Here is a 14,856-nt window from a genome sequence, read left to right as displayed (position 1 = left end):
TTGTTCTAAACAGTCTTTTCTGCTATCACTGTTTCCCCCTCCAACCTTATACAGCACTGAGCATTACAGGTGATGTTGTTGCTTTAATTCCCTTGGCCGCGCCATAGTTTGCTCACCCCTCTATGCTATGCTCCTGTATACTATTGGCAATATGAAATATTTCCCTGATAACTGGGTGTATTTCCTTAAAACTCGCCACATTGTTTCCAATTTGCTCATGTTTTCCCTATTTTCATTGCCCATTCCCTCCTCTGGCTTCCAATCCAAATCCTTAACCTGGTGCCACCATTGTTAGTGTCACACCTGCTGTGAAATGCTTCAAATATTGCCAGAGGAAGTGGTGGAGGCTGGTACAATTATGACAATTAAAAGACATCTGGATGGCTATATAAATATAAATAGTTTAGAGAGATACGGTGCTTTAAATGCTGGCAAATGGGACTTGACTAACTTGGAATATCTAGTCAGCATGAATGATTTACACCAAAGCGTCTGTTTCCATGCTGAACAGCTCAGTGACCTAACCAGCTTGAGGATCATGGAAGTTGATGAACTTCCATTGCTTTTGACTCATTGTGCACAATTAATATTTTTGATAATATTCTCTGGTTATCTTTGTGGAAAATCTTTCCTACTGTTAACTTGTTGATGCACGTATTTCAAATGACCCAACTGCATTGGTAAGCACTTCTGAAATAATAAGAATTTTTAAAAAGTAATCATATATTAGAAATAGATAACTGGAATCAATTGAATCTCTTCAAGACTATAAATACTACAGGGGCATTATTAAGAATGTAATCAGGAAGGCAAGGGAGGGGATATGAGATAGCTTCACCTATATGGTGGCTCAGTGGTTAGCACTGCTGCCTCACAGCACCAGGATCCCACGTTCGGTTCCAGCCTCAGGTGACTGTCTGTGTGGAGCTTGCACATTTTCCCCGTGTCTGCATGGGTTGCCTCTGGGTGCTCTGGTTTCCTCCCACAGTCCAAAGATGTGCCGGTCAGGTGAATTGGCCATGCTAAATTGCCCACAGTGTTAGGTGCATTAGTCAGAGGGAAATGGGTCTGGGTGGGTTACTCTTTGGAGGGTCAGTGTGGACTGGGTGGGCTGAAGGGCCTGTTTCCACACTGTAGGGAATCTAATCTAAAGCTTTGGCAAATGAGGGTGAAAATTATCCACAAAGATTTTACAAGTATATTAAGAGCATGGGAGCAACTAGAGAGAGAGCAGGGCCTTTTCGAGATCAACAAGGTTGTCTTTGTGTTGAATCTCAGGCAGGAATTTGGAGAGATATTAAATGAATATTCCATGTCAGTTTTTTTTTACTGTTGAGAAAGAACTCTATATTATTTTATTTGTATTGATGAATTTTCCCAATTGTATCAAGTGGGTCCAAATCCTGAAGTTCAACGTTTTGTATTATGTTCTCAAATTCCATGTATTGATGTTTCGAAAACAGTTCACATTACAGAATATACGTGCAGGAAGTCTTAGAAAATACAAAGGTAGATTAATCTCCAGAAACTGATCAAGTTGCAGGAAGCTAGGGATGAAATTGCAGGGCTAGTTGCAGAGATATTTGTATCATCTGTAAATATGGGTGAAGTACCGGAGGATGGGGTGGCGGCTAATGTTGGGCCAGAGTTAAGAAAGGCTGTAAAGAGAAGTCTGGAAACTATAGACTTGTGAATCTTACATCAGTGTTGGGTAAATTGTTGGAGGTGAGTTTGAAAGATGGGATGTACGTGCATTTGGAGAGGCAAGAATTTATTAAATAGCATGTATGAGAGAAATTGTGTCTCACGAACTAGAATTTTTTTAATTGAAGCAATCAAAAAGATCGAGGCTAGAGCAGTAGACTTTGATTACTTAAACTTTTGTAAAGTCTTTGACAAGATGCTGCATGGCAAATTAATTAGTAAAGTTAGGTCACATTGGATTTAGGGTGAGCTTGCAAATTGGATTCAAAATTGGCTTTATGGTAGGTAACAGAGGGTGGCGATGGTGAGTTGTTTCTTGGACTGGAAGCCTGTGACCAGCGGTATTCCTCAGGAATAGGTGCTGGTTCAACTGTAGTTTGTTATTTGTATAAATAATTTAGATGAGAATATAGGAGGCATGGTTAGCAAATTTGCAAATGACACCAAAATTGGTAGTTATAGTGGACAGTGAAGAAAGTTATATCTAAGATTACAAAGAGATCTTGATCAATTGAGTCAATGGGCTGAGGCTTAGTAGGTGGAGTTTAATTTGAATAAATGTGAGGTACTCTTTGAAATTTGTGTCACAGGTAGACAGGGTAGTTAACGAAGCGTTTACATGCTGGCCTTCATTTCTCAGACCTATGATTATAGGAGTTAGGCGCTCATGTTGAGGTTGCACGGGATGTTGGTGAGGCCTCCTCTGGTATGCTGTATGCAGTTCTGATTGCCTTTTATAGGAAGGATATTATTAAACTGGACAGGGTTCAGAAAAGATTTACCAGGATATTGCTCGGATTGGAGGGTTTGAGTTATAAGGAAAGGCTGGGACTTTGTCAGTGGAGCATAGGAGGTTGAAAGGTGACCTTATTGAGGTTTATAAAGTTATGCATGGCATAGATAAGGTGAATGACAAGAGTCTTTTCCCTAAGGTGGTGGAGTTCAAAACCAGGGGGCATATTTTTAAGGTGAGAGGAGAAGGATTTAAAAAGAACATGAGGGGCAATTCTTTTTACACAGACAGTGGTTCATATGTGAAATGAACTACCAGGTGAAGTGATAGATACAGGTACAGTTACACTGTTGAAAAGGCTTTTGGATAAGTTCATGAATAGGAAAGGTTTAGAGGGATATGGGCCAAATGCAGGTAAATGAAACTAGTTTTGTTTGAGGATGTGGACTGTTGGATTGGAGGGTGTTCCGTGTTGTGTGACTCTATGAAATTTCTGAGTTTATGTAAATAATACATTAGTTGTGAAGCTGAAATTATGTTAACTCATGCATTGTTCTGTTGGCATTCTAAATAGCATTGATTAAATAATGGAAAAATGCAGGCATGAGGGGCATGGATAGGATAAATAGACAAAATCTTTTCCCTGGTGTGGGGGAGCCCAGAACTAGAGGGCATGGGTTTAGGGTGAGAAGGGAAAGCTATAAAAGTTTTGAAACAACAAGTTTAGTAATTCCCTCTTTGGTGTTATGACTGATGGCACTATTATGCAGCCTTTTAATAATTTCCATGTACTGTATAGAATGAGTGCTGGGTTTAAACTGTGGATATTTAATGATGCATAATTGAATTAAGCTCAATGTTTTGAAGGGAGTCTGAAAGCACATATGAATATTTAGGAATTCAGTAAATTAAATAATTAGTCCTGTTTTTGCTGTCTTGCAATTAACTACCATAAATTTAGTTTATTTTTAGCAAATGATGTGTGTTATCTTTATTTTCTTTCTAGTTTAAGGAGTGTAAACCTAAGTCACAACAACATATCCGAGCTTCCTGGGCCTTTACATTGGGAGTCTTCAAGTTTAAGGGAGCTGATATTCAGCCATAACCAAATCAGTGTTTTGGATTTGAGTGAAGGAGTGAATAAATGGTCAAGACTAGAAAAGCTGAATCTCACTAATAACAAATTGAAGGAGGTGAAATTTTGAATTTTATGTTAATGCATTGTTAATTAATTAATTATTGAAGCTTTCTAAAAATCTTTCTAGCATGTCAGAAATGTAAAAGAAAATTTTTTTTAAAAATGTGCCTTGCTACAGTTGTCCACATTCATGTTTTTGAAATGTTTAGGTTTAATTGATTTTCTATTCAGATATATCAAGGCTTCAGTTGCAATTTAATTTGGACTTTCTGTTGCTTTCAGCTACCTCCTCAAATTGGTCTGCTAGAAAACATGACATCATTACTCTTGAGTAATAACTCTGACTTGAAATCCTTGCCAAATGAAATGGGGAAGCTGCATAAGTTGTGGGAGCTTGAACTACAAGGGCTGTTTCTGGATTTGGATTTAAAACCTGTGGGCAGCAAAACAAAAGATATCATAAGGTGACAAACTTTACTTCCTTCAAAACACAACTATGTTTTGTGCTAATTTCTGGTAATTGAAAGGAGTTTATGCAGGTGTTATAAAAACCTTGTCTTTTAGTTTTATGTTTTTAAAAATCATGGTCTGAAATGAGAAAAAAAAAATTTAAATCAGGTTTTAAAAGATTGTCATGGACGAGTTAGACTGAAGGGCCTGTTTCTGTGCTGTATGACTCTTCTTTCTGAGTATTTTCAAAAGCAAATAATCTGACATTTACTGCAAGCATCATCTCAACAGCTACTTGAAAAGGGAAATGATGATTAGGTCGCAGAGGCAAGGGTTCTGTATTCAGATGGGGCTTTGGTTGGTAACAACAAGTCTATGGACTAGTGACCAGTTATCGATGATTAAGGTCTTGTGCCTGCCAACAGCAGTGTGATTGGTTCTCATGTAACTGAATAGCTTGCAGCTGGGAACAAGATACAGAGAAGTGTCAAATCAGGACTCCAGCAATTCAGGTGCTGTCTCTGTTATATGCAGTCAAAATCCCCTTTAAATCTGAAGATAATCAATTTGTCTTTCCTTCAGTGGTTGATATAAGTTGTGATATTTAATCACAATAAGTAAGGAATCTAAATAAGGATTAGGAAGTTATACAGACCCGGTGGACTGAAAGGCCTGTTCCTGTGCTGGATTGTATTATTGTATTGGTACACTTATAGAAGGTCTCAGGTTATCTGTCATCATGTTTCTCTTGCAAACCTATAGAAGAATTGGGAATTGTGTACTTTTTTAAGAAAGTTTAGCTTTGTGATGACACTGAGAATAGCTGGGTTTGATTTCCAGTGCGTTCCCTCAGGTAGATTTTGTATCTCAATACTGTTTGAAAATTACGTGACATAGTTTTGTGTTTATTGAGACTTGGAAGTGTGTGAAATATGAAACTAAAAGACCAATTATGTTATTGTTTCACTTGGGTATAAAGTGACTGGACTATTACATTACTACACCTTGAAGGAGAGACTGCTTCTGTTTCTAGGATGCTTGCTAGCTTGCACTACTTTACATTCATTCAGTACAATTCCATACAAAGTCAAAACTTTGTAGAAGTTAATTTGATCACTATTTTCTAGTCACAGTGCAATGGAACATGTTGCCAGTCTGCAGTCAGAGTAGATGTGTAGATTTTGTATTAAGAACCCTGGTTCTCCATTAAAGAATATTGGCTCAGGTTTTGGTCTGAGTGTTGAAGAAATGGCTGTGATACCTCATGTATAGTTGTCTAAAAACTTTTCACCGGGTAGTTACTGGACATTCCTGTATATGCCTAATCCAAAGTGGCAGCCTCTATAAGGGGCTGCAGTGTCTGTGAACAGCATCAATAACAAGTGACTCTTCAAACCAATCAGATATTTTAAATCCTTATTGGGAGGCACAGACTAATAACATGGAAGCAGAAAACAGGAAATATTAATGAAGTTTGAATCATTGTACAGAAGGCAAAAAAAAATCCATAAGGAACAGATTATAAGAGAGAACTTCTTTTGCTAAAAGTGTAGGATGAATTTTCTTCTGAGCGAATGATATACCACATTTGTAAATTTTCTTTATAGTGGCTAGAAATTCTTTATCTGTTGTTAGCACTTACTGCATCTGTTTCCTTACTGCACTCAAACTAGCATTTTCATCAGTCTTTAGTGTGGAACCTGTGATGCATTGGTTTGGGTTCATGTCATTATGGTGATTTCCATGGAATCCCTATGGTGTAGAAACAGGCTATTCAGCCCAATGAGACCACACTGACCTTCTGAAGAGCAACCCACCCAGACCATCCCCCTACCCTATCCCTGTAACCCTGCATTTCCCATGGTTAACACACCTAACTTACGAATCCCTAAACACTATAGGAAATTTAGCATGGCCAATTCACATCTTTGGACAGTGGGAGAAAATCAGTGCACTTGGTGGAAACCCACTCAGACACAGAGAAAATGTGCAAACTCCACACTGATAGTAGAATTGAACTGGGCTTCTGGCACTGTGAGGTAGCAGTGCTAAACACTGAGCCACCGTGCTGCACCTGGACAGATTCCCTGTCCTCTGTGATTCCCCAATTCCCACCATCCACTTAGTTCCCAAGCTGAGTCAGTTTTGGGGTCAATATTAATTTGATTGCACCTTCATTATTTTTTTTCAAGAATTCTCTTATGTATCTTTCTCATTTTAGATTTCTACATCAGCGCTTGAAGAAAGCTGTGCCTTATTATAGAATGAAACTGATGATAGTGGGAAATGCTGGTAGTGGAAAAACCACATTGCTTCAGCAGCTGATGAAATGCAAGCAACCAAACCTGGAGCGAGAGAAAGCCACGATTGGAATTGATGTTAAGGAGTGGTCAATTCATGTAAAAGAAAAGAAAGGGAAGAGAAAGGAATGCACGTTGAGTGTCTGGGATTTTGCAGGTAAATTGCTGCTTGTTTTCCTGAGACTTGTTTCCTTAAACTTTAAATATCCAGCTTGTTTTTGTTCCCTTCAGTCAAACTTCTCCTGCTAAGATCTGATTTGTGACATGCCTACACCACTGTTGGAATTGAGAAGCATGTAAGTTGGGTATTTTCACCTCATTGCACAGGGGAAAGCGTGTCTCTCACTTCAGGTGGTGCAGTGGTAGTGCCCTTACGTCTGAAACAGGAGGATTGGGTTCAGGCCGTACTTTTTCTCGAGGTGTGTAATAACATCCCTGAACAAGTTGATTACTTACTCACTCCTGGCTGCTGTGTGCTCAGCACTGTTGTGCTCTTAAAAACAATCTGTCCCTCTTCAAGGAAAGCTGCACTGAATAGTAATGTTGGAGTTTAAAAATTTGCAAATGAAACAAATGTAGGTAAGATGAGGGTTCCTGTGTGATGAATTTGATGCTGAAGGAATTAGTGTTAGTGCAGGATGATACCATGGTTTTCAGCTTTTAAGGATCAAACTCAGAGTGAATTGGGAGCAAATGACGAAGGAGGTAAATCTTGGTATCTGGACTTAAGGGCATGACAGTTGTACCATGAGAATGGTCATTGTCAGTGACTGTGCCTTCACGTGACACTTCCTGCCACAACACAGACAACATCTCATCTCATCACACTACTGTTGTTCACCCAGCAGCACTCCATAGCAATCATTCGCATGCATAGCTCATACCTAGATATTCCACCTCCTTCCTCATAAATCAAGCACAAAATGTAACTGGCCAATTTTCTTTTTAAATAATCATGCAATTTTATTTTTATAAGGGCAAGAAGAGTTCTACAGCACACATCCCCACTTTATGTCTCCACGAGCCCTTTACCTTGTTGTCTGTGACCTTAGTAAAGGAGTTGGTGAAATTGATGCTATCAAACATTGGCTGTTTAACATAAAGGTATGAAAAGACTGTCACCATTCCTGTATTTCCCCATTTTTGCATAGTCTTGTATATATTGTCATATTGCTTACTGGTAGTATTCTTTCTGTGGATTAATTGAGGAAATCCAGTTGATACTGCTATAATGTGTGTTTCTCAATGCAAATTAGCTTTAATGTGATTGAAGAATTTAGCCTGCTATTTGTGGAACATGAATTATCCTTACCTGTATTGGCAAAAATGCGATTCCAGCCCCATTAGTTTAAATGGAGTGGCTACTGAGTGATTTTTTTTTATATAGCAAGTTCGTATGAGAATGGAACTATCACGTTATAGCAGAACTGACTGTAGTTAGTATAATTTATTAAACTGTATTTTACCCGGGTATCATTGTCCCTGCCTTCTTGGTGGAAAACTTTCGAGCAAACCCACCTGTATTCGGCCGATCTACCCCACAACCGTTTAATCTGCATTGAAACTTTTTTTTTGGCTTGAGACAAAAAAATGCAAATGCTGGAATCCAAAGTAGACAACCAGGAGGTTGGAAAAACGTAGCAAACCAGGTAGCATCAGGAGATGGAAAAGTCAACGTTTTGGGTATAACCCTTCTTCAGAAATGGAGGTGGGGGTAGGGGAAGCTGCAAATAAAGAGAGGAGATTCAGGGTTATGGGTGGGAGAGGGACACAGTGGTGAGGTAGTGATAGGAGAATGCAGGTGGTAGGTATAACCTGCTTGGTCAATAGGAGGAATGAATCCAGGGCTGATAGCTAGAGGGAAGGTTGGTTGGAGGGCAGCTACCAACAGGATTCTTTCCTCCTATTGACCAACCAGCTCATACCCACCATCTGTATTCACCTATCACTACCTCGTCACTTCGCCCCTCTTTCCACCCATAACCAACCCTCCACCTCTTTATCTGCAACTCCCGCTAATTTCTGAAGAAGGGTTATACTCGAAGCGTTGACTTCTCCACCTCCTGATGCTGCTTGGCTTGCTGTGTTCCTCCAGCCTCCCACTTGTTTACTTTCCTTGGCTTGATGAAGGAACTCTGTCATCATTCCAGAGGAAGACCTGCCTCTGGATTCTGCCTGACTAACTGTGCTTTTTCAGCACCACACTCTTCAACTCTGGAAGCTGTCAGCCAATCAAATTACCACCAGTTCTCCTTCCAGCAGGCCCACTAGCAGTTGGCAGGTTGGCTTGACAGGGTGGGATTGAGGTGGAATACCTTCTGGGCATTCTCCATTGGGCACTGAGTATCCAAACAAGAGACCCTTACATATTCCAAACTAGCCACAAGTTTGCTGGAGACATTGGCCACCCTCGCCCCCATGGCTAATATCTCTCTGTTTATGAGAGGAGACCTTTTATATAGCCATTAATTAGCCACTTCAATTGACATGCAATCATGATATCTTCCCCAGTCTTCCTTAAAAATTCCTGTCCTGCACTTGGAGCACTAAATCTTGTCCTAAGAATTTTAGCAATAGAGTAGGTATTTTTCACACCATCCTTTTTTGTTTGTTTTAAACACATCTTTTTCCAGTATGTGCTCAATTACTTGGGTTGCCAGAGGAAAGAGCATTAACCCAAACCCTAACCAAATCAAATCATCCAAATATGAAACTCCATTAATGATTCTTTGATTGGTACAGTAAAAATCAATTCCTCAGTGGGCACAGGATTTTGTACATTACAGTTATAAGGAACAGAGGACACTGGGATACTTCACTTATATTGTTTTGCTGAGTATAAGAGAAAGTAAAACATCTTGAACTCATAATTTATTTCTACTGATCTTAACACTAATTCTTGTGTTAACTCATATTGTATTCTTCTACAATATGCACTTTGAATGTGATCTGTGCGCATACAGTCAGTTTCAGGTATATGATGTCTTTTTTTTTGTGTTTCTTAATTAAGATAGTTGATTTCTAATATGTTTAAAAGTTTTTTTTGTTTCTATTAATAGGCCTGTGCCTCATCCTGTCCTGTAATTCTTGTTGGTACACACGTTGATATGACTAATGAAAAACACCAAAAAAATTGCATATCCAAAATTAAGATGGAATTCCTTCAGAACCATGATTTTCCTCCCATCCGTGATTACCATTTTGTGGTGGCCACAGAAGAATCTGACTCTGTTTTAAAACTGCGTAGAGCCATTATTACTGAAATACAGAGTTTCAAGGTGCTCAAAAGAAGTGTTATAAAGACTGGAGTTGTGTGTATGTGTAAGGATACTAACCAGAGTCTCAAACTTCAATATTTTAATTGGGTCTAGTTCCATAATTAATGTAACTTATTTTCATCAATCATTACACAGCCATTCAGCAATGATATTATTTGATTACTATAAAATTTGTGTTTCAATAAACTTCCTGCAGACACATTTCCTTTGTAGTCCATCTAAAACAAATGTACAAAATGCCAGATGATGACTGCAGAGGGCATTATTTTATCATGTAGCCCAATTCTCCATACTGTTTCAGTTTTTTTCTGCATTCATTCAATTTATCATTATGAAAAATCTTCAGATTTGGAATTTCCCTTAAATTTACTTGTTAAAGTAAAAAGATTTGCATTTCTGTACATTCATTGTGGAACAGTGGAACCCTGCGCATAGTTAGACAGAAGTAAATTAACTTACAAGACAACTTGCAGTAAATTATTCATTGCCAGAATGAAGCTCATGTGGTTTATAATCATCTGTTGGTTCAAGGACCTTATATTTATCATCATGGCCACAACAGGCTGCATACTCAGATTACCTTCAAATGAAGAGAAAGTAATTTTATAGAGTATCTGAAGATCAGGGAAGAAACTCTGAGAAGAGGTCATATTTCATTTCATAAATTATTTTTCATAGACTACTATTATTACAGTCTAAGCAGACCTCTGAGGTTAAGGATTAAAACCCAGCTCAGTTTAAACTGATGATGAAGTCATTGCGACAAATCTGTGGGATCAACTATGAGTGAATTATATACATCATCTTTACTCCTATACAAGCAGCATTTTTTCATGATGCAATCTTTTAAAGATTATTGATTAGAAATAAAACAACAATGAAAGTTTTAGCAAATTGTAGAATTAATAGGTCTTTGCTAGCAGTTAAATTTAAATTAAATTGCTTCTGCATGCTAACTTACCAATTTTTATGACTTTGTTACTGTCTGTTCTAATTATTTTATAGCCTGTTTTCTTGTTGCATGAGTGGTCTGCTTTGACATGACAAAATGAGGTTCATATTTTCAAACAATATTTTTCAGATCAGAGACCAGCCAGTAATAGGTCAGCTCATACCTCATAGTTATATGGAATTGGAAAAGAGGATTATACAGGAACGAAACAATGTTTTATCAGAATTTCCAGTAATTCATCAACAGCGGCTGCTGGAAATAGTTCAAGAAAATCATTTGCAACTGGATGAAAATGAACTGCCCCACGCTGTTCACTTCCTCAATGAATCTGGTACTTTAATATTTAAATGTCTTTAAATGTCTGTAACAGCAACTAAGTGATCTGTTCCAAATAGTTACTCTGCCTAATTAGTCTTGTCTATGTGAGAGGGGAGGTGTTTGTTTCTATTCAAAAAGGGACAAAGCCAGTTTATTCTAGTGGATGCTGCAGAATAAATGAATATCTGTTTGCAGATTTGATTGATTTTTAATGAACTGTGTTTAAAATGGTATTTTCACTTCAGTTTTTTTTTTGTCACTTTCTCTTTTTAGACTTCTCCTTAATGCAGTTAATCAAGTAGTCATCACCCATCTCTTTCTTTAAGTAGTTTAAAATAACTACTTAAGATAAAAGAGTATGTGAAAACAAGAAGGATGGTTTTCTGATTTTAACTGCTGACAGCAGTCTGCTGAGAAATGTCACTTCGGCTCCTAATCTCTAGAGTTCTCCATCTAACTTCTACTTTGCTTTCTCCTTTGACTGTCCTCCTGAAAGCTCGTCTCTTTTAGCTTTTGCTCATCTTCACTAGTAAATCTATCTGTGGCGTGGTGTCCATTACTTTTCTTTGGATATCTATGATGTGCTGTGGAACAGTTTTCTTTGTCATCAGTAATCGCTAGCAATTCTAAAGTAACAAATGGTACAACCAGAGGGGAAAAAATGCAGGTGTATTCTTAAATGACATTTTAAAATGGTCAGAGAATTCAGCTGAATGTATTACTTTCACTTTTGCCATTCATGCCTATTGGAGAATCAAGATGCTATATCACTATTCTTTGCAGGTATCGTAGACTTAAAGGAGGGAAAAGAAGGTCAATTAGGGAATCCGGTTCTCTCTAAATGGAATATATATGTTTACTTAAACCTATTTAAATTGAAAAGGTTACTGCTGCTTATGCAGTTGAATGCAATTCAGTACCCTTCTGTAAGTGATGCAAGTTATCAAGAGCTTCAGCAATCAACAACAAAAGTGCTTTGCAACAAATTGCAACTCAGAAGTCAAATAACATGTTTCCCTTCCATTATGATTTAGCATTGTAAGCAAGTTTTAACCATTGCACTATTTTGAAGGTGTTTTCTCTCTACAGGTGTGCTACTGCACTTCCATGACCCAGCTCTTCACCTACGGGATCTTTATTTTATAATTCCACAATGGCTGTGTAAGATGATGGCACAGGTACAACTATTAGATGAGTTCACCTTATTTGAAATATTGTTCAGACTGTGAAATTCCTTTGCTACTTAAATCGAAGCACTTGTTATAAAGTAATGCAGCAATATTTATGGAATATAATTTAATCATCTTGCATTTTAAGAAAACTTTAGCACAGTTTTATTTTGTATCCGCTTTCACAAATAATACGATCCATGGAATTCAATGCAGAGAAGGTATTTGTGTTAATTTTTGTAGTTTTGCATGTAACTGTTGTTACATTAGCTATCGGCAAAGTATGAATGTATAGGGAATATGTTGAAGGTTATAATCATGATTGGGTTTAACAAAAAAGATCATACTTGATACTTCTGTTATGGTAAATGTTTCCCCTTATGGACAATCTAGAAGTTAGAGGAAAATTTCAGAATGAACAGTTTCCCATTTAAGAGATGAAGAGGAATTTCTTCTGTGAGGATAACTAATCTTAGAATTTGCTCTGTTCTTAATATTCATTTCTTTCGAAACAAGTTTCTTTGATTATCTCACATTCCCTACCAAAGCAATATAAAGAAAAATCTTCTACTTTTTTAACAAATTTCCAGTTCTGTGCTATTTTGTAGTGACAGTACAAATATATACAAAAATGCACTTGTAGCATTTTTAGTATTAGAATGAGGTTTTATTGGTACATGTACTCAAGTACAGGAGTACAGTGAAAGGTTTACAATGTTGCCTATTATGCTGTCATCTTAGGTACAAAGTACTAACGTACAAATCTTAGATACAAGAAGAGGAATAAAGAAGAAGAAAAATTGTATTACCTTACAGTGATTTATTGTATAAGTTAGAAGTAAGACATACTTAAAAGGATAAACATTACAGTCAGATAAGCACGTTACAGATAAACATTACATTGCAGTAGATCACCGCAGGGGCTTCCACATGTGGTCTGACCGGCCTCGCAAGCCATTGACCGCCTGCGCTGGACCCCAGTCCAACAAGCATCCCTGCTGCACTGCAATGCTCCATACTTCTAGCTTGCTTTGGCTGTCAGCCGCTCCGCACTGCTCCGTGCCTCCAGACCACTTTGTTCTGGCTCTTAGCTGCTCCAAGGTAAGTTCTCTTATATTAAAAAAAACACTTTAAAGTCTTAGGAAAAAAAGAGAGGCAGAGAAAGGAAGGAAAAAAGGAAAACGTTTGGATACCTGAATTTCATTTTGATCTATTGTGTGGGGTCGTATAGCTCTCATATGGTTAATGAAATGTGGTACAAGCTAGAATGAACATGACTGGGACATATTGGCACACTTTGTCGTGATCTTGACCTAATTAAATCAGTTATTAGATTGAAAATTGGATTGAAAATTAGATTGATTTCATGTAGAATTGCTCCAAAATATTACAAATATCAATGAGTGCATTTTGTTTTTGAAATTTAGATTGTGACTGTAAAAGCAGCAACTTGTCCTAAGCATCCTTGTGGAATTATTTATCGATCAGATGTCGAGAACTTTCTCTCACAGAAAAACAGTTTCCCTCAGAAGTACATATCCCAATACATAAAGCTTCTGGAAAAGTTCCAAATTGTTTTGCCTTTAGGAGAGGAACAACTACTTGTTCCAAGCAGGTATCTCTTGATAAAAAACACATTAATCATGTGCAGAATTCATGAATAAAAATATGTATATCAAAGAATATTAAGTAAACAAAAGAGGAGGAATAAGACATAGTGGTTGTGTGGTTCTTCATCGATTTGTAGGAATATAAGTAAATATAACTGGAAAATTTAAAAAGCAACTTTATGTTGCATGTACACTGCAGTTGCATTTTATTACAAATAGTCTTGATTTTTTAATGTGCTTTTTGTAGTCTGGCATAATGGTAATACCAGTGTACAAGTAATCCAGAGGTCCAGGCTCTGGCACCAATATTTTAAATCCCAACATAAACAGCATGTGGTTTTAAATTCAGTTGGTAAATCTTGAACCCACCTTTAGTCTCAGTAATAGTGACCATGAAACTACCATTCATTGTCCTAAAAGAAATCCAGTTTACTGAGGTCCTTTTGGGAAGGAAATCTGCTATCCTTATTTATTCTCGTCTACATGAGAGTCCAAATCCGTAGAGATGTGATTGATTCTTAAATGTAATCTGAAATGGCAAGCAAACCATTCTGTTCAATGCGAATTAGACATGGGCAACCAAACATCCCCCTTGATATTTATAATCAGAGGAATTAAATTATGCTTCTCCCTTTATGGTTTTCTACATTTAAAAGATTTGGCCAATTTCAAAACCAAATTCTGAATGTTAACTATGATGTTAATCAACTGCTTTATCAATTGCTTTATTTTTTAATATGACTTTCAATACGTTTATTTTATAAGATGTACAGCATTTCTCATGCCTCTTCATTTTATTTTTCTTAGTTTACCTGATCAGAGACCTGTAATTGAACTCCCACATTGTGAAAACTCCGAATTGATAGTAAGGCTTTATGTAATGCCATATTTTCCAATGGGATTCTGGTCCAGACTCATCAACAGGCTACTGGAGGTTTCTTCTTACATGCTTGGCAGACAAGGTCAGTCTTGCCTTTTGTTGATTCTGATCATTTGACAAACTGTTTTAAAGATGGTAAATATGGTGTGTTCATATTCTGTTGAATGACTGGCAGAAATATAGGAGCAGGAACAGGCGCTTCAATCTTTGAATCTGCTAAATCATTATGCCATTTCAATGCCATTTTCCTATGCTATCTCCATTCCTCCTCATCTCAGTCTTAAATTGCTTGCCCATATCCTGAGACTGTGTCTAGATCTAAAT

The 14,856-nt window shown here is 37.4% G+C and overlaps 1 protein-coding gene across 1 annotated transcript in view; it reads left to right on the top strand.

Moving 5' to 3' along the window:
- The window catches only part of lrrk2 (leucine-rich repeat kinase 2), a 152,884-nt gene that overhangs the window by 98,113 nt on the left and 39,915 nt on the right, over positions 1–14,856 (top strand). Inside the window, exons 27-35 of the mRNA XM_072562122.1 lie at positions 3,444–3,630; positions 3,858–4,039; positions 6,247–6,482; positions 7,302–7,429; positions 9,385–9,603; positions 10,685–10,886; positions 11,963–12,051; positions 13,470–13,657; positions 14,460–14,614. Coding sequence (XP_072418223.1) covers positions 3,444–3,630; positions 3,858–4,039; positions 6,247–6,482; positions 7,302–7,429; positions 9,385–9,603; positions 10,685–10,886; positions 11,963–12,051; positions 13,470–13,657; positions 14,460–14,614 — 1,586 coding nt within the window. The remainder of the gene's footprint in view (positions 1–3,443; positions 3,631–3,857; positions 4,040–6,246; positions 6,483–7,301; positions 7,430–9,384; positions 9,604–10,684; positions 10,887–11,962; positions 12,052–13,469; positions 13,658–14,459; positions 14,615–14,856) is intronic.

The sequence above is a fragment of the Chiloscyllium punctatum genome, chromosome 44 (genome assembly GCF_047496795.1).
Source record: "Chiloscyllium punctatum isolate Juve2018m chromosome 44, sChiPun1.3, whole genome shotgun sequence".
Classification (NCBI taxonomy): domain Eukaryota; kingdom Metazoa; phylum Chordata; class Chondrichthyes; order Orectolobiformes; family Hemiscylliidae; genus Chiloscyllium; species Chiloscyllium punctatum.
Note: the sequence above shows the minus strand (reverse complement) of the source record. Positions and strands in the feature narration are given on the sequence as shown.